The sequence below is a fragment of the Protomyctophum parallelum genome (genome assembly GCF_964188405.1).
Source record: "Protomyctophum parallelum genome assembly, chromosome: 9".
Lineage (NCBI taxonomy): Eukaryota > Metazoa > Chordata > Actinopteri > Myctophiformes > Myctophidae > Protomyctophum > Protomyctophum parallelum.
Window position 1 is genome coordinate 37888949 of NC_139706.1, and position 23990 is coordinate 37912938.

The 23990-nt window shown below is 44.8% G+C and overlaps 1 protein-coding gene across 2 annotated transcripts in view; it reads left to right on the forward strand.

Annotated features, from left to right (window-relative positions):
* LOC310864095 (SPRY domain-containing SOCS box protein 4-like) overlaps positions 1 to 23990 on the forward strand; it is a 56343-nt gene that overhangs the window by 17708 nt on the left and 14645 nt on the right. Inside the window, exons 3-4 of one of the 2 annotated variants that reach the window (XM_083772655.1) lie at positions 9592 to 9863; positions 20032 to 20917. In XM_083772655.1, the coding sequence (XP_083628781.1) occupies positions 20209 to 20917 (709 nt within the window). In that variant the 5' untranslated portion in view covers positions 9592 to 9863; positions 20032 to 20208. The remainder of the gene's footprint in view (positions 1 to 9591; positions 9864 to 20031; positions 20918 to 23990) is intronic. The other variant, XM_083772656.1, reaches the window with a different exon arrangement.

Sequence of the window (23990 nt, forward strand, 5' to 3'; positions counted from 1 at the left end):
CCAAGGTTGGTCCTGAATATTTCAGCAGGGCTCTGCCCAAATTCAGCCGAGAAAGCTTACACAAGGGTTGGCCAAGGTTTCAACCTGTGGAATAGGGTGGTACGGTTTTATACGTTTTTATGAAATCTTGACAGTATCATCGACCAAACCGTGTCATGTGACATGTGCGTTGGGTGCCCGTGATTATTGTTTACGGTAGCAGTAGAGAGAATGACAGTGTCAAATAACAGCTGGAGACAGGTCTCAAACCAAGTAATGCGACACTCCCACTATGGGAAGACTAGTAAGGTTGGGTGATATGCCAAAATATTGTCAGCTGCAAACTCAGCTGCGATCACGCTTGAAAATGAAATGTGAGAACAGCTCCGCTCCCAAGCTGGAGTTATACCTTGCTGTACAGCGGCCCGCGTGCAGACAATAGCAGTTCTACAAGCTTACAGCGCATCACGCTGGAATCTTGTAGATCTGCTATTTTAGGAGCACAGCACTGTCCTACCACAACATATAGGGGGAGGGCGTAGTGACGCGTTCGGTAGGATTTTGGCTTATTTGGGAGACATCTTCCTGCCTACATGTAGGCTAATAGGATGCTAGGCTACTTGGCTGCCAGTCTGTAGTTCGTAAGTTTGCTTAATTGTCAGTGACGCTGGTGTGTACACTGTCACTGCAGTACACCATCTTCCATCTCTCTATCTTTGACTTGTCACAACTCTTCTACTCTATTGATCTGGATTGACAGTGGTTTTATTATTATTCGCTAATTCGCCGTTAGAAAATGTTCAGGTGTTCTGATCTGATCTGAGCCTCCTGTCCCCTCACAGTTCTCAATGTTTACATCTTACTTGACAAGAAGACATGTGGACATATCCATTATGGAACCAGTGAGAGAGAGGGAAAAACACCACGAGAGTGACGAGTGAACAGTCAAACGTGTGTTCTCTCCGCAGTAAATAAATAAATAGCAGTGTTATGTTGTAGTTGTACCGTGTCTGTGACCACGACGTGGATCTGTCTGTATGCGATCTGACCATTATTATTTTGATTACACTGTCATGCTTGTTTGAGGACAGGTAGAGAGCAGAGCATTTATGTGTTTGGGAATGTTGCTGAAGGTTATGTTATTTTGTAACACTGTATGGTTTTGTAAGAAACCATACAGTGTGTATTTAATTATTTGATATCTCTGACAGTCAATGAACTGCGAGGCTACAATGGAAGCATAATTCTGACGGCCCGCGGTGGAATGGACAAGTTAGGGTATAAAAACGGACAGGGCAGACCCATTACTGTTGTGGATCAAGGTTATGTTATTTTGTCACTCATCTGACACCCAAACCAAATACATATCTACAATGGTATATGTCTCCACAGTGAGGCTGGAAAATGTAGCCTAGCAGGCTAGGCTAGGCTACTAGCTAGCCTACTAGACTACCGGTACGGTAGGCAGGAAAATGGCGACCAGAAAATGTGGTTCTGAGTGAAACTCCTCCCTACGTCCCCCCACAATACATTCAGCTTGAAACTCCTCCCTATGTCCCCCCACAATACATTCAGCTTGAAACTCCTCCCTACGTCCCCCCACAATACATTCAGCTTGAAACTCCTCCCTACGTCCCCCCACAATACATTCAGCTTGAAACCCCTCCCTACGTCCCCCCACAATACATTCAGCTTGAAACTCCTCCCTACGTCCCCCCACAATACATTCAGCTTGAAACCCCTCCCTACGTCCCCCCACAATACATTCAGCTTGAAACTCCTCCCTACGTCCCCCCACAATACATTCAGCTTGAAACTCCTCCCTACGTCCCCCCACAATACATTCAGCTTGAAACTCCTCCCTACGTCCCCCCACAATACATTCAGCTTGAAACTCCTCCCTACGTCCCCCCACAATACATTCAGCTTGAAACCCCTCCCTACGTCCCCCCACAATACATTCAGCTTGAAACTCCTCCCTACGTCCCCCCACAATACATTCAGCTTGAAACTCCTCCCTACGTCCCCCCACAATACATTCAGCTTGAAACTCCTCCCTACGTCCCCCCAGAATACATTCAGCTTGAAACCCCTCCCTACGTCCCCCCACAATACATTCAGCTTGAAACCCCTCCCTACGTCCCCCCACAATACATTCAGCTTGAAACTCCTCCCTACGTCCCCCCACAATACATTCAGCTTGAAACTCCTCCCTACGTCCCCCCACAATACATTCAGCTTGAAACTCCTCCCTACGTCCCCCCACAATACATTCAGCTTGAAACCCCTCCCTACGTCCCCCCACAATACATTCAGCTTGAAACCCCTCCCTACGTCCCCCCACAATACATTCAGCTTGAAACTCCTCCCTACGTCCCCCCACAATACATTCAGCTTGAAACCCCTCCCTACGTCCCCCCACAATACATTCAGCTTGAAACTCCTCCCTACGTCCCCCCACAATACATTCAGCTTGAAACTCCTCCCTACGTCCCCCCACAATACATTCAGCTTGAAACTCCTCCCTACGTCCCCCCACAATACATTCAGCTTGGCTGTATCACACGTGTAGAGCGAGGTTGACTGTAGTGTGTGACTGTCCCAAGGCTAGTCATAAAATTAACAGAAGAGAGGTGACAAAAGTCTTTCTGCTGCCATATGCTCTCGTCTCCCAGTCAAAGTGTTAAGTGTAAGATAATTATGTAATGCGTAAAATCACGATCCACGAGCAGATCAGAATGTGGCCGCATGGCCACATTATAATTAATTCAACGGTAAAACTGAGTACCACAGTTCTTTGGGGGACATAAACCGCGGTTTAAAAATGTGGAAACCGCCCAACTTTACTGTGGAAGATGTACAATGGAGGACCGACTAAAAGTGCCAAATGTACTTGCTGCCAGCCACCCCTATTGTTCAATTATATATCTTAAGATATTTTTTTGGAGAGGAGGGGGGGGGGGGGGGGGGGGGGGGGGGTGTGCATGGTGGCACAGTCGGCAGTGCTGTCGCCTCACAGCTAGAAGGTCCTGGGTTGGACGCTGTGGGTGCTGGGGGCATGCTCCATCCTCCACGTCATCAGTTTCGGTTGGCGAAAGGGCCCTTCATGTGAAAAGAAGCTTGGACTACTCATGCATAGAAGGAAGCATGAGGTCAGTCCACTCCCCCCCCCCCCCCCCCCCCCCCCCCCCAGTGCAGCACCCAGGATTACATTATATAATTGACACTGGGTGAAAAAAATGGGTTGCAAAATCATTGGATAAAAATGTTAAGAAAGTTCGGCGCAGCAATCGGAACTCGAACCTGCGACACGCTGTCAGGCTGGATTACCAGCCTAGGTGACTGGACCGCTCGGCCAGCCCATGAGGCCTCAAATAAGGATCTGTGTGTGGCTCAACGCATGCGGTAATGTGCCATTGTTTCGACCGCTCATTAGTCCGACCCATTTCTAACCCTATCCCAAACCCTAACTGACTAATGTGCAGTCCCCAATGCATGCTGGGAAGTCCATTGTACTGTACAACATTATGTGCAAGCAGAGTATCTTGAATATTGATAACTGCAAACTATTTTGTCCATGTTGTCTGAGGGAGCACACGTATAAACCAAAAGATCGACTACCAAAATTTTATTTCTGAACAGAGCATAGAGTTGATACACTGATGTTTAACATAGTAAAAGCATAGTGAAGTAGAGGGGTGGGGGAGCTAAACTACTTTACAAAATATGGCTCCATGTGTTGATACAATGTTGTGGTTTCAAAACTTAAACAACAGCCTGTAAAATTGGATCTATCAATCAGTATGAAAGATAGCAGTGGCAATATGAAGGCTACATATGTCTGACAGCACTGTATTCTGTATAATGGACGGAATGAGGCTGAGTTTAACAAAATGCACATCAGTTTGTGACGGTTATAATTTATCCTTCACTGATTTTATGATTAGCTTTTGTATGTGATTCATGTATGTAACAGATGTTTTTGTGTGCATGACTGGTTCAAACTCAGGAAAACTAGGCCACCACATACAACACGTAAGCCTGTTGCACTTCCAGTAGTGCTACTTCTGCTAACCACTGGCTCAGCGCAACAAGAAGCTCATTGTGCGGGTGCGGTTGCGTGCGTGCGGGTGCACATGCGCGCGTGCAACGCACACTGACTCCAGCCAGGTGAACATGGCAGCCCTACAACCATGATTTTCCTATCTAGATCCATCTAGTTAGGATGAACTCAGTGGCCCCACTCAAGGTCTTCCCTGTCAGCCTCTCTATTGTTACGCCTAATGGATCAGAAGAAAACGCCATCAGTGCCTGTAGTTATTGAGATGACCTGGTTAATTACAGATCTTTGAGTGGCCGCTGCTGAAGAATGGTAGGAATTATCTGCGGTTTGTTCTCAACCATGTGAGCCACCCATTTATAATCACTTACCAATCTGTGATGGCTCCATGGGTAGTCTTGTGTAGCCAATCAGAGATCTCTGCCTGCTGATTTATCTGAAGAAATCTAAATTCAATATATGGGCTAGAACAGCAGCGGTAACCTACTGTATGCCTACTGATTTGGAAACCAAACCGGATGTCATCCCATATGAAGGTTCTGCCATGCTGTTATTTGGTTTGTTTTCATACAGTTTTAACTTTTTAGCTCCTACATTGAATTTGATGTCACCAGACATATCAGTAGGCAGAGATCTCTGACTACATGAGACAAGACCGTAGATTCCGTATCTGTGAGAGTGACTGTGCATGTGCATTCTTCTGAAGGTATGACACGGAGTCAGAGAAAAGCAGCCAATAGCCTCTAATGCCAATTTTCCAGGCTCATGCAGTAGCTATGCTCAAATAAAAATATAATGGACTGCTGCTACCAGGCTTCTGACTCGCTGTCTAAGAATGTCAGGAGAGCATGCTACAAACTGATAACATTTGAACATCAAATATTTGGCACAAAGTTGTACTACAACTAGGGCAGGAGACTAGTTCAATTCCACTGGTGAAGACTATTGTGTCAGCTAAATATTTTAGTATGATATAAAGAGCCTTGCCAAATACTTAGCTACTGGCTCTGACAGTTCAATGTTTAGCTTATGGCCTGATTTTTCAGTACATGATGAGACCTGAGACCAGATTCTAGAATTGTTTTCTAGTTTTCTGAAAAACGTGTTTCTATATCAGTTGTTCTCAAACTAATTCATGTCATGACCCTCAAAATAATATGTAATTGGCCACCAACCCCCATCTGAAAATGTTGTTCCAGGGACCCCCCCAGAAGCAAAGATATGAGCTAAAAATGTTTGTTGTGAAATATATAATATATTCAAAGATTTACACATGTTTTCAGATCTACAAGCTTTTACAGATCTACAAGCTTGTATATTTGCTATTTTGGAGTGGTGCAACCACTCCAAGGAACAGCAACCGTCCTAACCTATGTGACTATGTTTAGAGTACCAGTAGGGGCAAAAGTGGCATTGAGAGAGAGATAGTGTTGCACTGTTGCCTGCTAATTACAGAGAGAGAGAGCAGGGGGAGAGGGGAGTTTCACCACTCAGTTCACATGGGTGTGATTTTTAACTTACTCTGTGCCAAAATAGCCTCTTCACACCTGTTTTCCAAAAACCCCGGGCGTCGAGATCCCCTTTTCATGCCTTTTTTTAATTTCAATTGATTGCGGTGATCAACTGTATCCTGTATGCACTCATAACACTCCAGTTCCGGTGTGGTGAAAAAAACAATGTAAATGGAAATTCCACTGGCTTATGCTGTCTATGGCCACGCAGTTTTTAGAATCGTAATATCTCGGATTCTTCGTGTTTTTTACTTTCTGACGCAGTTTCTGGCTAAATCGGCTTTCAATGTAAGAGTCTCGCCTATAATAGTTATATGGACGGCGCTCTGAGCCACCACTAGATGAGGCTGTTGGTGGTCAATGAGTTAATAGTCTAAAGTAATGGTTAAAGTGGTTAAAAGCTGAGGTGATGCAGATGCGGTCCAGGTCTTAATACATTGTTCAGAAAATGTGTTTTACAGCTGGAATCTTAACTCATGGATAGAGCTCTACCTCTGGATGTGGCAGATACATTTGAATCCATAATTGACTAGAAAAAGTGCCCTTCTGGGCACAGGTCTCGACCAGGATAGTAATGTAGGACATTGCAGCTTGCCTTCATCTGGTGGTTGGATAAAAGGGTAACAAAAGTAAACTAGGGAGTTGGCGTACAAAGTTATCCACAGATCCGTGCAGTTAGAGGTAAAAACACTTTTCGGCCAGTTATAGCGCCACCTTGAGGCTGAGTTTAAATTGTTCATGTGGCATTTCTTCCTCGGCCTAGTGGGAATGTGCGTGCACAATTTCACGGAAATCACGCGATGTGTTCATGATTTGCAGCATTTTGTTTGAAACTGAGCACTCCTGTGAACTTTGGAAGCCAATCTGAGAAATCTGAAAGACCCGTTTCGTTGAATGGCTCTAGAGAGACTGTGTACCAATTTGCGCGATGTTTGGACAAAATCTGTAGGTGTACTGTGCAAAAACTTGTTTTGCACAAAGCGGCCTCCTGGTGGCGCTATAACAGGCCGTTCTGGAAAGTTTGGGGCAGAGGTTCATCGTTGGCATCCAGGGAGTGTGTGTGCAAAATTTGGCATCGACCGGGTTAACGGTGGCCGAGATTAGCTGCTCACGGACACACACACGGACGGACACACGGACGGACACACGGACACACGGACGGACGGAGTGCAAAACATACTCTCCCCCCCATGCCTTCGGCCTGGTGGAGACAATAATTATAGATGCTAGGTCTGGGTGGCCGAGTCCTCTTATCTTCTGCGTGTGTCTGTGGAGCAGGAAGTAAGGGCAAATGGTCTATTATTGACCGGGAACTTCACCCACCACCACCTTTGCTGGTCAGACTCTTTGATCCCTGTTTGTATGTGAGAAAGAGAAGCAGAGAGAGTGAAATGTTGATGAATCGGATTCCATTTCTAAAGCTGAGGCGGTTGAATTTTCATCCGCTTATTATAGGGTGTCTGATTTATAGCTGCTTTATAGCTGACTTTACTTTAAAGTTTTGAGAGAGAGGGGAATTGTCTCGGGCACAGTGATGTAGCTTCACATGAAAAAAACATCACAGACATAACGGCACATTGATTTAGGCTGGAACAAAGGATGGCTTCAAGCGCTTTGATTTACACTCGTAGTCTTTCTTCCAAATCCCTATTACCTTCATGTGCATACTGGAAATCAGTTGCACTGATACATTGCCAAATGATGCTCTCTAGCATTGCCCGGTAGATCATCATGAACACTCGGTGTATAACACTTAATTAATTAATCATAAATATTACACAGTTCTGACCAAAAAGTAAAGAAAACGTGTTTATAGAAAAACGGGAGGAAAACAGAAACTTCTAAATCTATAATAATAAGAAATCATAATACATGATGACATGTATTGTTATACATTATTTTATATATATATGTATATATATATATATATATATATATATATATATGTATATATATATATATATATATATAGATATAGATATTCCACTGTTACTTTCTTAGCTTACGCATGTTTTATGATAAATGCTTTTGTGATGTATTCCCATGCTTTTGTTCTTGATTATTGTAAGTCGCTCTGGATTAAGAGCGTCTGCTAAATGCCTAAATTGTAAATTGTATATATATATATATATATATATATAATCTACGCTCCATAATGCAATACAAGATCAGAACACATCTCTATACTCATTTATTGTCTTGTTTAAAAAGAAGGAAAAAAAAGAACTACACACGCTCAATTCCTTTTTCACAGCATTTCCCTTAATAGCCCTTTCAGAGATACACAATGTTGTTTGGTATTAGTTCTTGCCCATGTTGTTTCGAACATGCCTGCATTTCTAAGTTCATATTTGATGTCTTTGGTCTCAAACCAAACGTCTCAATACGACCTCAAGTTGTGTCAGTCACGTTTAAACTGTGACACTGCCTCTGAAACGTCGGTCAAGACTTCGGACCAGGTACAAATGTCTATGTTTTTCCACATGTGTGGTTTTACTGCGTAATAAACCTTTTTTATCAATACGCCTATCAACAGAATCATTATGCCATAGGTATACATATGGGGGCCTCATTTGGTCTTGAAACGGGCCTCCAGATTCCTATGGCCACCGGTGCCTCGCGCACCGAGTACCCACACCCACACCCCTGGGGCACACTGTATGTGTGTATACCGTACAGTACCTAATATGTGATCTCCTGCATGGGTGTCTTTTGCACAGTACCTACTTGTACTTACTGATGCTGGGGACAAGAGAGCACATGCCTTTTCAGTTTTCTCCCTTCTTCATTCACGTCTCAAAAATGATATAAATGCAGACATGAAAATAACCACAAAGACTCACAGTAGACCTAATTTTATTGAGTGTGTGTGTGGCTCTGACCTGCTCCTTTGTTCTGTGCGGAGGTCATTTAGCTTCCCGCTGCGCTGGCCTATCCAAACACCAGGCCACGTCAATTCAAGGCTGCCCAGTGGCTGGCAGGCAGCGGCTTACTGTGTGGGCGGGGCTGTTTCAATGCATTCTGAAAGTGGTGAGTGTGCAGTTTTGTTTCTTCCGTTTTTGTTTTTACTGGCACAGTGAAAGCTGAAGCCTGTTTTTCTTGCTTGACTTAATTCAGGAGCGATATTGTGTTTTTGTAGGTATGTGGAATGTGGGGCGCACGCGTGTGTGCGTGCGTGCGTGCGTTCGTGCGTGTGTGGTGGTGGTGGCGGCGGCGGAGGAAGAGGGGGAGGGCTCTATGTCTCCCAGGAGAGAAAGATGAGAGTGGAAGAAGCAGAGATAGATGGGTCGAGAGAGGAGACAGAAGGGGGATGGTGGCAGAGCTACGGAGGGATGTAATATGAGAAGGCGGGTTGAAGTGTACTGTCATAATAACCAAGCTCATGATATTAAAACAGGAGTACCATCTTTAATAGATTTGGTGTGCAAATTGCTGGTATTGCTGAAGAAAAAAAAGCTATTTCCAGCAAAATGTGCCATTAATTGCACTGTTCCTGTTCATAGACTATAGATGTTTTTTGTTGTCTGTTGTCGAAATGCTTACTTGGTAGAAACCACTGATGTCTGCAAGGGACTGTAGCACCCACTCAAGATTATGGCTTGGTGATGCAAGGTATCAATTGTTTTTGACATTGCGATGCTCTCTTTAAATGTGACCACACTAAAAGGCTGTCTGTGTCCCGGCCCTCACCTTCCTCTTTCTGTCACTTTCTGTCCTTTTCTTCTTCCCTTGTCTCAGTCCAAGGCAGCGGAGAAAAGAGGGCAGTTATGAGCCCCCTCAGTCGAGCTGTGAATCTGCAGATTCAACACTCACGTCCATGCACATTCAAGAGTGTGTGTGCATGCATGGTTTCTCTCCTAATGTCTCTCGCTCACTCCTCTCGTTTCTCTGGAAGCGTAGAGCGAGAGTGGGTGGTTTTTGTAATCCTTGGGAAAGACTTTCAGCATGCGCCTCACTCACTCTGCCCTCCCCCTCTCTCTCTCTCTCTCTCTGTGTGTATCTATCTCACTCTCTCTTTCCTTCTCTTCCCTCTCTCTCCAGCGGTTGTTTTCCTACCTCAGCTGGGGGACTGGAGCCAGGCTGTTTCCCCGTCCTCGCGTCACGAACAGGAACTCACCGACACACACACACACACACACCGTTTTTTGTCTCTCCTGCCCCTGTCCTGCACTCTTCAGGCTGCTCTTCGCGCTCCCGCCTCGTTTTGGACGAGGCTGTTGGAGAGTTCCACTCCTCCACTTGGTTGCTGTGTGTTCACATCGCTGTGTGAAAGAGACTAGAGCTGCCTGCTTGTCTAGGGAGCTGCTTTCATGGTAAGACATATGTCTCTTCTCCCAGCTCCCAGACTCCTTCCCTATATCTCAACCCTTGATTATTTCTCTGTCTGCTCGCTCTCTCTCTCTCTCTCTCTCTCTCTCTCTCTCCGTATCTCTCTCTCTCTCTCCGTATCTCTCTCACACTCTTTCCACTCCTTCTCTTCTTTATTTGGTGAAGACTGTGGTACTGTTTGTCATACTGAGAATTCCTGTGTGTGTGTGTGTGTGTGTGTGTGTGTGTGTGTGTGTGTGCGTGCGCGCTACAGCTTTTTCCCAGCTGTGTAACTCAGAGGGTTTTTTATTAAAGGTCTTAAACTTTTCTTTTATATATATATATATATATAAATTATATAGCTTATGTTTAATCTGATATATAATATAGTTATGATATGTATGTAATTGGTAGTATATTCTTCCTAAACAGTGCCACACTATGCCTCAGAAATGTTGTAGATGTTATTTCTGTCGTCCCAACACTCATGAAGGCTGCCATTTTCTGTCTGTGTGTCAATAATATATCACACGTGATTTCAGTCGGTGAAGAAAGCTAACCGAATGTTCCCGTATCACCAGTTCATCACAACTATGCAGACATAAGAAACAACTCAAATAAAACAAAGGCCTTTTGAAGGAGTGTCATTCATCATATGCTTGTGCTATCTTCATAACGATTACGACTGAGGTGACCTTTCAATTATTTCATTGAATTATTTATTTTTGTGTTGTGAGAACCTGAATATGAAGAAGGGGCCTTCCTTCCTTCCCTTGGTTGCGTCTGTAGCCAGCCACTCTGTCTCCCCAACATGACATAAGCTGACTCCTCGTCCTGCAGGTATAGTGTTTCACTTTGGCCGAGTGGTCGGCTGGCTTGGAGGAGTCAGATATGATTAGAAGTGCACCAGCAGCTCTGTATTGTGTTTCACCTCTTCTACGGTAGGCTAGTTCAGTCCTAACTCCTAATTACACATCTCAAATTGACCTAGCATAATTATGAGGTCGTTGAAGTTGAATAACTCTGAATTCATTTTAGACTTGTGTGTGTATGTGTGTCTGTGTTCTTGATTTTGTAGTTGTTTTGTACAGGTGCCATCAAAACAGCACTGTTCAGTGTTCACATTGTCGAGGAATTCATCCTCGACAGTCTGATTGTTGCGTATTATGTCATCTATTTTTACTTCCTTTGATTTCTCAGTTATGCCTAGCACTGCCCTAAGACAGTAGTGACTGTTTCTTCAGCTCTTTGTCTGACCTAATCAATCAACAGACCCTCATGTAACATGCAACATGTTTGTTCCTAGTTGTAGCTGTGGGAAGGTATAAACACTGTGAATCCCTGTTGTTCAATGAGTCAGACTGGGTTTCCATTGCATTGACAGGTCATGTAAGTTTTGGCTTCTTACTCGAGTAAAATGACTTATACTTCTGAAGCCTCATTGTGTATAATATGTTCATCCACTGCAGATTCTGCTTTCACAATATGCATGCTAAATCTCCACCAACTGTTAAATAGCCTGTGTCATTGATGGCACAATCCAAACCCATACTGTGCTTCCACACCCCATCATCTACCACATACAGTATCATTGTGTTTTCCTAATGGTTCAATACAGTCAAACCTGCGGGCGATCGTGGCTCCAATAGGAGCTCTATCGATCCCTGCTGGTAGCCAATGAGCCGAAACTCGGACAACACAAGATGCTAATGGTTTCCATTTACAGTAGGCTCCGCAGTGGCTGATGGACAGAGAAGGAACAGAAGGAGGAAGGCTGTGGGGAGTTGAGAGGAGGAAAGGATGGAGTGGAGAAGAGGGGGGCATTACTGTATACTGTTTTACAAAACAAATGTATGCTAATTCTGTGCCAAGAAAATGAGGCAGTGCTTTGGATTAGACCACCGTCTGTTGCTTGGGCTTGCCAGTCGATGTACTCTGTTAACACCCCCATCGCCCAGGACGAAGTTCTTTGTCCTTTCTATTATTAACGCCCGACGCCCAAGATGAAGTTTTATCCAAAATACGAAGTTTATTGATATGAAAACGGATCGCATCGCTCCACAGCCTGGGAGCGCCTGTTGCGCAATCCTCGATGTTGCGCAACAGTGAGACGTCATCAAAAATGTTCCCCCCCTGTTTAGCCGACGACAACGAAAATCTTAAAACGTTAATAATAATCTAAATCATCCCATCTAATTATATAAAGATATCCTGTGTTAGACGGCCCTCCGCTGTCCAGTCGCTAGTCGCGATAGATTTATTCTTACCTCCCGTTGTTGTTGATCGCATCGAGAGTGGTTTGGCTACATCTAGCTGCTACACAGCCACATCCGGAACAACATCTGGTCCGTCGGTAAAAGTGCTCCGTTGCTATGAATTGACTGGGCGCTATAATTGAATGGATTAAATAACCCCGGGCAATTAAGGCGTTAAGTGTGTGTGTGTGTGTGTGTGTGTGTGTGTGTGTCTATCCCACCTTGTCATCTTGTCTCACCTTAACACTGACAATAGACCTGGACTCCTAAAAGCCCATCGGGTTGACTTTGGCAGCCTGTGTGAGAGGACTACATATGTGCGGTGCCATGTCATCATTGCTCTCAGCTCAGCTGATGTTCTTACATCTGAGCACTGATGTGTGTGTGTGTGTGTGTGTGTGTGTGTGTGACAGACTTCAAAGCCCTCGCACACCAATGTGTGCTCGGCTTGCGTAGCCTGGAGCTGTGTGTGGGTGTGTGTTTGCATTGGACTGGCGCAGAGCGTTTGATATGTTAACAATGGTCGTCACAGTACCAGTGGCCTTCATCATATGATGGCCTCTCGTCCTCTCCAGATAACAAGTTCATATATACTGCTTGTGTATGTGTGTGTATACTATATACAACAGTCTGCTCTCAGAGGGGGAGAAAATCAGTGGGGAGGAATTAAAATTGCATGGAGAGAAGAGTCAAACGGAAAAGTGGGGGTGGTTCTGTCAGTTTTGAGTGATTTCCACAAACTGACCCTGAGTAAGCCCTGCAGTGGCTGGTGGACAGTAAACTGACCCTGAGTAAGCCCTGCAGTGGCTGGTGGACAGTAAACTGACCCTGAGTAAGCCCTGCAGTGGCTGGTGGACAGTAAACTGACCCTGAGTAAGCCCTGCAGTGGCTGGTGGACAGTAAACTGACCCTGAGTAAGCCCTGCAGTGGCTGGTGGACAGTAAACTGACCCTGAGTAAGCCCTGCAGTGGCTGGTAGACAGTAGCTGGAAGAGCTGTTGGGGGGGAGAGAAAGGTCAGAAGCAAAGGAAAGAGGGAAGCAGAATCATTCAGACTGACATATCAGGCATTATGTCAGTATCGCCAATGGTGCAACCGATTTGTCCCATCATTCAGACAGACACATCGGACAATATTTCAGTATCGGCATTGTGCAGCCAATTTGTCCCAACTTTATTTACCACTTTCAACCTGGTGCAGAGCCGTATCCAGCACTTCACAGATGGGGGGGACCAATCCGAACCGGCCCACATTCACGGGCGCGAAGCGCCCGTGCATGTGGGGCGAAAAAAATCGGGTATTTGTGGTTATAAAGTCGTTATTTTCGGGTAAAAACGGGTCTGCACAGCAGAAATAGCCTAGTGCAAATCTTACCTTTTTGATGAGCCTGCCCGAGACATACACGGCTTTAACCAGCACTGGGCATAACATATAAACAACTTCCTGAATCCTATCCAAGTTCCCCCATAGAAAATAAATACACTGAAATCTCCACTATAGCACAATCACACGCACTCGCACAACACTGACAGCGAGTCAGCGGCGGCCGCATGGTCCAAGTGCCTGCCCCATTTGAGGCTTTTTTATTCCCCGTGGCCGGCGGCCCAAAACGGTTCGCGGCCCCCCGTGGGCCGCTCCGCGGCCCACCGGGGACGTGTCCCCGGGGACCCCCGTGGTTCCTACGGCCCTGACCTGGTGTCCCTATTTTAGGCATGTCATTGTAGGCTAATATCTTCCGAAATAGAACATCTACAATCTCATATGCGCTTCGTTACAAAGGCTTGTAGATTGGCATATTTTAAATATAATTTGTGGTTTTCAGTGGTCTAGGACTAGGAATTTGGGGATTGACATAAAGTTTTAAATAAACTTTCACTCTGTGAAGAGAGATGTTGGTTTCTAGTAATTTGCGCTAACTGACCCTGACCATTTTATTCTGAGAATCTGTCAATTTTGGTGTTTTCATCAGCCTTCCTCATTATCGTCAAACAACTGTCCTGATTTTTCCTTTCCCTGTAAAGTTCAGGTCCTATCTCTCCTCTTCCATTTCTACTTCTCAAGTTCCGCCTGTTCTGTACATCTTGCTTTGGGCTCCTCAGAGAGATTCACCACCAGCCATGCCCATGTGTGTTGAAACTTCCTACATTAATCTCTTGACCCCCTCAAGATTCTCTAGCCTTCGACATTAATCTCCTCTCTTTCTGCTACTCCCTGTCTCCTCTGTGTTTGGCAAAGCGAACAGAGAGTCAGACTGGTTGAAACTCTTTGTAAACACCAGATGGTGTGTGTGTACCTTGCTGTCCTCTGAGTTTAGGGATGTGTGTTTTTATCACGTGTAGACTGCGCAGGCACGCATGTGCACACGCGCATGTGTTTGCTGCTTTACTTGTGGTAATGGTCTAAGAAGTGATGTGCTTTGAGAGATACACTTGTGTGTACAAATCGGTGCATCTGCATTGGACTGGATTTGTTCTTGTCCTAGTTGGTGGTTGGTTAGCAAACTCCTCTGTATGGATCTTGGATCAGCTATAGATCGATTTGTCTCTGATTGTAGGACTGGTCTGAAACACCATGCTGCTTCTTTCTCATCACTTGCTCTCTATCTCTTCATCAAGGGTCCTTCTCTTTGGCTTGTCATGTAATTGTCTTATCTGTCCATGCAGTGTTTTCCCTTGAGGGCAGTGAATCAGTTGTGTCTGTGCTGTGTACTGAGCGCCTGTGTAGAGCGCCTGTGTATATGTATGTAAGCAATTTGTGTTGGATTCATGATGCACGCATACATGCATGCACCCACACCCGTACACACACATGCACCCACACCCGTACACAGGGAATTGGTTCATGATGCACGCATGCACCCACACCCGTACACACGCATGCACCCACACCCGTACACACGCATGCACCCACACCCGTACACAGGGCATTGGTGACTGAGCCCATGCGCCACTGTGAGCACAATCTCTTTGTCCCTCAGTACATTATGCTGCAAGATAAATAGTCCCTTCATTCTCTTCCAAATGGCAGGGTACATCATTCATGGCTGTAAATAATGGAAACTAAAACCTTTTCATTTGTGGTGGCCATGAGAGACTTGCAGTGTGTGTGGACTGCATTTTGTCTCAGCTGTGTTGGGGATGTAACCCCTGTTTGTAATCACCTTAATTGCTTTCACTCACTCCCCTATCTCTAACTTTCACTGTTCAATTTTGATATGCACCACATATTTGGAAGAAAGAAAAACTCCTAGGGTTAGGGTTAGGGTTGGGTTAGAACCCCCTTTCAGAACGGTGAGTGGCCCAGGAAATGAATCCCAATGCATTTTTCCCATAGGCATTTCAGAACGTATTTATTTAAAGACCTTCTAAGCGTCGTACAAAGCCAACTCTTGTCGTGACAAATCATGACAACACACACAATTTCTCGGACCAAACAAAGAATTTGAAAGTTTTGTTGTTTTTCTTCTTTGTAATTATTTGTTTGGTCCAGAATATTGTGTGTTGTCATGATTTGTCACGACAAGAGCTTCGTACGACGCTTAAAAGGTCTTTAAATAAATACGTTCTGAAATGCCTATTGGAAAAATGCATTGGGATTAATTTCCTGGGCCACTCGTCGTTGTGAAAGGGGGAGGGACTGCGACACACTATACGACTGTGGAATGGAACAACGAAAACATGCTGTGTGATGATGTAACGCGGCCCGAAGAATCTTGATTTCATTCAACTGTTTGACTGTTCGATTCCCATTGCTGCACGTTCCTTCAAACAGAACTACTCTCATCCATACAGTGTACTCATTTTAAACTTAATCAGCAGTACGCTAAAATATGTATCTACAGTAAAACATTATTGTTTAGAAATAAGCCACGTAGTTTTTTTTGCTGCAGCTGGCCATCTGTCTCTCACTTGTAAACAAACTGTGTGTAGCGGAGCTACTAACATTCCATAGCTTGATGGATGCTCTGATTGGTTCAGAAACGTACAGGCTTCCGTTTCAGACTGAAACTGTTTTAACTATACAGTAAGTGGCCGTGATAAACACACGTCTTTGAGCTGTGCTCATACTGTTTCCACTATTATTTAATTGGAGGTCACAATAATGAAAGCTATCATAATTCGCTTCTCCATTGTTGTCTATGGCAATGAAGTGATTTTCCCTAGAAATGCTCAGAATGGCCTGTTCAAATTCTAGCAGCTAATGAATTCTCATAGATTTGGACCTTTCGGAGCTGACCAGTAAATTTACACAACGATATTGCTGTGGAGGGAGGCAGAGACGGTCAAGGTCAAGGTCAAGGTAAACTTTATTGTCCACAAGGGAAATTTGTCTTGGGCTTTCACCCCAGCTACAGCCACACATAAAACATCAATGACAACAAACATACATTACAGAGGAAGACACAACATTACACAATTGCACACATGATGTGGATAATCAGGCCTCACGTAGTTACCGCTGTTTCAGAGCCTCGTTCAGCATCTTAGTTGATGCTGATACAAACGATTTTTTAAATCTAATGTACTTCCACTTTGGTTCTTTGTATCTTCTCCCAGAGGGCAGAAGTACAAACTCGCCATATAGAACATGGGTAACATCACTGACAATTTTTTGAGCCTGTTTTAATGTAGCCTGCTCATAAATAGACTGAAGAGAGGGGAGTTGTCTTACCCCTATGATCTTCCCTGCAGTCGGTGTGAACACAAACCAGACCTAAATATGAAAAATTCAACAATTTGGTTCTTGATTCGACCAGAGCTTTTTAGAGGTCTTTAGAAGGCACCCGAGTGTTGTGCAGAGTGCTGCGCCTATCGATTTCTGTTCTGCTAGTCGGCTGCAGACGTGGTCCAGCAGATGAGGTCACTCACGGACAAGGTTTCCAGCAGACATGAAGGTCACGTGCTCATTCTGCAGCCAGTCATCCAAAGGTCGTTCAAAGTGACTCACTTAGGACATTTCTGTATAGGCTCCCTGGCTGTTACTTACAGCCAGTGGCCAAAAAACCTTTGTTTGCAGCTGAGTCTAGTCAGGTTACGCTCTTAAAATTTCAGTTTTATTTCTACTTCTCTCGCACGCACGAGCACGTGCGCACACACACACACACACACACACACACACACACACACACACACACACACACACACACACACACACACACACCAGCTCACCATCTTTTTCAGCTGGTACAGGTCACTAGGAGGCAGGACACAACACCTTAACCTGGGCTTCTCACCCAGAGCCCTATAGTTAGTTGATCAATACATAGAGTTGATGTTCTTTCCTCTTTGTTTGCACTGGTGTATGTGGTACAAAAAGAAAACGCAAAAGCTAAATAGCAGAAAATGGTGTGCTGTGCTCCAGAGTGAAAATAAGCATGGCAGGAGAATTCCATTCCCTAGGTTTTTATCACAATGAACGCAATAAGCCCAGATGCTGTGTCACATTGCCCAAATATATTGTCATCCCAAATATGGTCATACCTGATGTCTGTGTAAATGTGCAGGTCACATTCCCAAATCGACTTTGTTAGGCAGCAGTTGTAATTGCCCATAATTCATGCTCAAATCAACGATTTATTTTGGGAATGAGATCACATGCGTAGATATATGGAGATCTCCAATGACAGGGCTGAGAGAAAGGCGGAAATGGACGGAGGGAGGGAGAGCTTATTTTATCCACGCAAAAACTAACCAATGCTGGTACCGGAATCTCAACATGCTGATTGACGCATCAGCTTCACGTTCCTTTGTTGGCGCAATTACCCTGCAGCAATGGCGGCCAAACGGATAACTTATGATTGTACTACAATATAGATCTAATATACAATAACATCAGCTTCTTTTCTTTTTTTTTCCTATGCTCCATGCTAAAAGAAAAGCACTCTCTGCTGCTGTTACCAACATGGAATCATGATGGCATGTGAGATCCCAGTGACTCAGTGTGTGTTAGTGTGATACAGCAAGTCTACTTTGTGACTCTAAATGTGCGAGCCCTCCCCCATCCTAGTGTGGTTTCAGTCAGTGGGCTTTACACGTTGGGTCAGAGACACTTCAACTGTACTGTTCTCTCCTTCTTCACATGCCGTCTCTTCCTGGGAAACTGACTGGGAGTGAGAGGCCATGACATAAGGGGGGTGGGGTGTTGATTTTTGAAGAGCAGATTTATTTGGAACAGCTGGTTCTGAGTCTTGTACAGAAGCAGAGGTGTCACATGTGGGCTTGCCTTTCAAGGTGCACGTTTCTGAAAGACTAGGCCTACATCTTGCCAGACTATGCTCACAGAAAGTGAGGAGTATAAATGTCCCTATATAGATTCCCTGTATGACAGAAAGATGGACTGAAAGGTTGCTTAAAAAAACGGTGTCATGCGGAGTCACCCTGCCCTCATCTTTCATCCTTTGTGGGGGTGGCACAGAGAGAGAAAGAGGGGGGGGGGGGTAGTAGTGAAATAGTTTGGTGGTCAAGAGGGGACAAGGCAGAACCGTATGGGCAGACGACTTGTAGTTATTTCCATTTTGGTGTAGCATGTTCTTGGCTGTCTACTGAATGTGTTAATGTGTGGTTGGCAGAGATGCCTCCATTTGCTTATGTTTGGCGCCTAGTTTGTAAAGCAGTTTTCACTGTATCCAGTGACAGAAATACATTTGTACACATGCCTTTGGGGAGGGTGTGTGTGGGTTGGTACTGTAACTGAGGAGGTCGGGAGGAATGTGTTCTGTCTTCAGAAGCGTGCATGAGGAGTTCATCCTCCCCTTTCTCTCCCTTCTCATCTTCCCTCTTTTCCGGAGCCTTATGGAAGCTGCTGCAGAATTAGCCAAGGGCGTTCTCACTCTCTCTTGTTAACTCCATTGGATTAAGGGGAAGAATCCCTTGGCCGAGGAGCTAAGCTTTTTTTAAATAAAATATTAGCCTCCTAATTGTCTCCACCAGGCCGAAGGCATGGGGAGAGAGTATGTTTTGCACTCCGTCCGTCCGTCCGTGTGTCCGTCCGTCCGTCCGTTAGAAGCTAATCTCGGCCACCGTTAACCCGGTCGATGCCACATTTTGCACACACACTCCCTGGATGCCAACGATGAACCTCTGCCCCAAAATTTCCAGAACGGCCTGTTATAGCGCCACCAGGAGGCCGCTTTGTGCAAAACAAGTTTTTGCACAGTACACCTACAGATTTTGTCCAAAAATCCCGCAAATCGTTACACAGTATCTCCATAGTCATGTGCTCAAGACGGATGTGTCTGATATTTCATATTCCATCCTAATTGGCTAACATTGGCTTTCAAATTTTGCAGGATTGGCCTGTTTTGAACAAAAAACCTCAAATCATGAACGCAGCGTGCAATTTCACGTGAAATCTTTCACGCACTTTCCTACTAGGCTGAGGAATATAGCCCACCCATTTCACATTGCCCTGTTATAGCGCCACCAACAGGTGGATTGTGCATGCGTGCCATCAACACGGATCTGCACCATTTCCCATATTCCATCCTGATTGGCAAAGATTGGAACAAACAAACAAAAAACATGTTTATATTACTCCTAAATATTCCTATCCTCCTGGTGGAGACCTGTGCCCAGAAGGGCACTTTTTCTAGTTGCTTCTTGAATGTTCACTGAGTTTTTACAATGTACACATTGTACAATTTTGTATTGCCGATAATGTCTGTACTCATGTACCTGTTCATTTATCAAATTATTGCTAATCTTAATAGCCACGTTTAAAATAATTTACCTGCTGACAGTAAAATCCGACAGCATGCAGCCAGCTCTGTAATGAACTGATGAAAATAGCCAACATCACTGCCTGCAGCAAGAGCAAATTGATCACCTATGTCTATGATTTACTGCACAGTGCAACCTACGGTTGGGTAAATTCTAATTACGCTATACATGTATGTGATGTTTTATTTTTCTTTGTTTCAGGAGCCTTCTTTCTGTGGTAGAGACCTTGTGAGTGTGACAGCGTCTCTCCGGGTAGGACACCCCTAGTGGCCACAGAGTCCATGAGGTAGCGGTGGAACCTACCCCTCCATCATCACCCTTGCTTCACCTCTCCCCCTGTCCCTCCCCTCCATCCATCCCTGCTGAAACTGCCCAGCCATGGGCCAGAAGATCTCTGGTAGCATCAAGTCGGTGGATGTGCGTGGTGAGCCCTCGTACCGGCCAGTACGGCGCGAGCTGCGTGGCCCGGACTTCTGCCGCCCCCCCAGGCTGGACCTGCTGTTGGACATGCCCCCGGCCAGCCCAGAGACACAGCTGCGCCACGCCTGGAACCCAGACGACCGCTCGCTCAACGTCTTTGTTAAGGAGGACGACAAGCTGACGTTCCACCGCCACCCTGTGGCACAGAGCACAGACTGCATACGGGGCAGGGTGGGCTACACCCGGGGCCTCCATGTGTGGAAGATCCACTGGCCAGCCAGGCAAAGAGGCACTCACGCCGTGGTTGGCGTGGCCTCTGCTGAGGCCCCTTTACACTCGGTAGGCTACACGGCCCTAGTGGGCTCGGACTCTGAATCCTGGGGCTGGGACCTGGGCCGGAACAGACTCTACCATGACGGGAAAAACCGGCCTGCTTCCACCTCGCCGCCCACCTACCCCTGTTTCCTAGAGGCAGACGAGTCGTTTGTGCTGCCGGACTCTCTGACGGTGATCCTTGATATGGACGAGGGCACTCTGAGCTTTATGGTGGATGGACAGTATCTGGGCGTGGCCTTTAGGGGGTTAAAGGGCAAGAGGCTGTACCCCGTCGTCAGTGCCGTGTGGGGACACTGTGAGGTCTCTATCTGCTACGTTAACGGACTAGATCGTAAGTACAACACACATGACACGTCATCTAGTTGCACTGTAATGATGTATGAGCTGCATTGGAAGAGAACTGGGAAAAGGAGAGAAAAAAATTAGTTATTTTCTGCATCTTGCGTTCTCTTGTTCAGTCGTGTCCATTTGGGTTGAGCAAAGATTTTGTCTTATATTTCAAAATGGTGCTCTATCTGCCTGTGCTTGTGTAATGTATAAATGCTGGATGCAAACACGCTACAGATCGAATTGTTATGTGCCGTATCGTGTCCCAGGCTTACAAACCAAATGGCTTACAGAGAAAACCTCTTTATTTTATTCAATCTTGGCAAGTTCTGTGCACTAGCTTGCCCCCATCCCCCACCCTTTTTCTTGTCTGAGGATGTCTATTCAATATTCTTCCAATGAACTCCTCATTCTCATTCCAGGGATTTCCACCTAATCCTGTTGAAGTTTAGCATACTCCCTCATCAACAGAACTCTGCGTGCAACTTCATGAAAAATACCCTGGTATACCAAATTTTGCATTCACCGAACTCTTGTACAGTTGTATTTGCCATAGGACTAGGTACACATATTGGGCTTCATTTCAGGGGCGATAAAGGCTATAAATTATAAATTATAAACTATAAATGACTTGCAAGGTCTGCATGTGTTTTTATGCAGCGTTGCAGATGAGAAGGGGCAGATGTCGGCATGTAATTCTTTCACAATGTTTTTCTTTTTTATGATGGCATTTCTTCACAACAGGCCAATGTGTTTGGGGGGTTGCTGCTCATAATGTAGAAGTGCTGAGGCAAGGCTGTGTGTTTCCCCAGGGCAGATAACTGCTGAATCGACCCAAAGTTCAACAACACAGCCATGGCTATAGTACCAGGAGAGGGCTATTGAGGCAATAAGATGTAGAAATGAAGGGTGAGGAGGAGATGTTTTCGGTTCTATCGTCCGTGTACTAGAACTCAATGGGCCTGAACATACCCAGAGTCACACACAAGCATAGTGAGATCTTGGATGGGCCCCACCAAGCTCACCTTTATCTCTGTTGAGCTGGAGGTGGTGGGAGAACCTCCACTGTGAGATGTAAGCCAGGCATGCAGCGATGTGCTGAGAACGTTCCCAACCTCAACCAATTAGCATAAAGGGTCAGCGTGAAACCGGGCCCTGTTGGGCTTGTGCTGAAACTCTACTGTGTAAACACATGCTTGAAGACATAGCCAGTGTCTAACTCTACCGTGTAACACATGCAATATAGTCTGGGAACCCATTCGGTAAAAAGGGGGAGAAAACTTTATGGGAAAGAAACAGGAACTTGGTTTGGCTCCTCCCCTTTCTTAGTCCACTTCCTCCCGGGTGCTTATGTGTTTATTCCCACTAACTACAGCAGTAGTGATAGGTTTTGCTGTTAGCAATTGCAATCAACCAATCTCAGCTGGAGCCAGCAGATACAGTACTAAACCATACTAAGAAGACTGCCAGTCGGCAAGGATTTCATCCTGAAAGTTTAGTCGCTTCGACCACTGAGCAAGATGCAATGACTATTAAGGATCCCCATTAGCTGGTGTCATAGCAACCGGCTAGTCTTCCTGGGGTCCACGTAAAAAACACACGGTTTCAAATAAACAAATTCAGTTGCAAATACTAAATGAACTAAAATAAATAAGACTGATTTAATTGTTTGTCAAATGTATAAGATTTAGGTTAAAAACATGCTTGAGAATAAAGTGAGTGAGGAAGCGAGAGATGCAAATAGCATGCTGTGATTTATTTTATACCTTATTTTCTGTGCCCTGCATTGATCTATAAAAAGCCCACAGTTTCAGTGACTGCAGCCTTGTTTACTCAGGAAGCTGCTTTAACACACATCGTTTTCCAACATTTCTCCAGTAGCATGCCATGTCTCTGCTCTGGCACAGTGAAAATAGCAGAAACAGCTGATCTACAAGCTCAAGCTATGAGCTTGTATATTTTCGCCGAATGTTCACTTAATTTTGCCTATAATCATCATGATCATGATACTCTACGTATACTGGGGAGTAGTGGGGACTTAACTGACATCCAAGCCAATTAGAACATTGCATTGACTCGTATCACACTGTAATTTGACTTCTTGTATTTCTTAGGTTAGTTTGCAACTCACATATCCAAGGAACGGCAGAGATCAGGACGTCGTGTACAGTAGTTGGAATGAATTTATTGGCAAAAAAAAAAGAATATCTTCCCCCTGATCTTCTCTGTTCTCTGCTGGTGGTGTCATTGAATAATGGAACACCACCTTGATCACGTTGTTGTTTAAAGAAAGAGGGAGGATAAAAGGTTACATTCAGGGGGTGTACAAGACGACACATATTTGACAAAATCCCCAAAAGCATGGCGGGATAGTCTGAAGTCTCTTTAAAGGACCACAATGGAAATAAGACTTTTTTGTGTGATTGTGACACGTGCGCATCTGTATGTTGTTTTGTTGCATACAGTATGTACACATTCAATTCAAAGGAGCTTTATTAGCATGAGAAAACATACATTTCCAAAGCAAAACACAATAACAAATAATAATAATTATGATGTGTGCGATTTGAAGTTTGAGATTACCATAACAGTAATCCTTAATCATATGTGTGTGTGTGTGACGTGGTACATTCAGTAGATTTTCTGGATCAAACAAGCTAGTTTCTCTGTTTATTGCACAACAGTGCCACTTTTGCACCTACTGGTACTCTAAACATCGGAACATAGTCCCGATGGTCACGAGCGGCCATGTGTTTGCGTCCTCGCAAACAGCAAGAATAGTCAATCTGCATGAGGAATAAAATAAAAGGAAGCAAAAATATCCTACGATTAGGGCAACAAAATGTTCAGCTACGTCCCTGGTTTGAGTTTTTCTTGTGGATCGTGTCTGGGTTGCTTTCTGTTAGGTGGTTATAAAATGTAAATGCTCTATTCTTAACTTTGAAAATGAGTGGGTATCGTCCTAAATCTGTCCATGTAACATAACATATTCCCATGTGGAACCCAAGATGATTTAAAAGTTTTATTTTATTTGATCTAGTGTCTCACACAGTCAATTATGTGACATCAATACACTT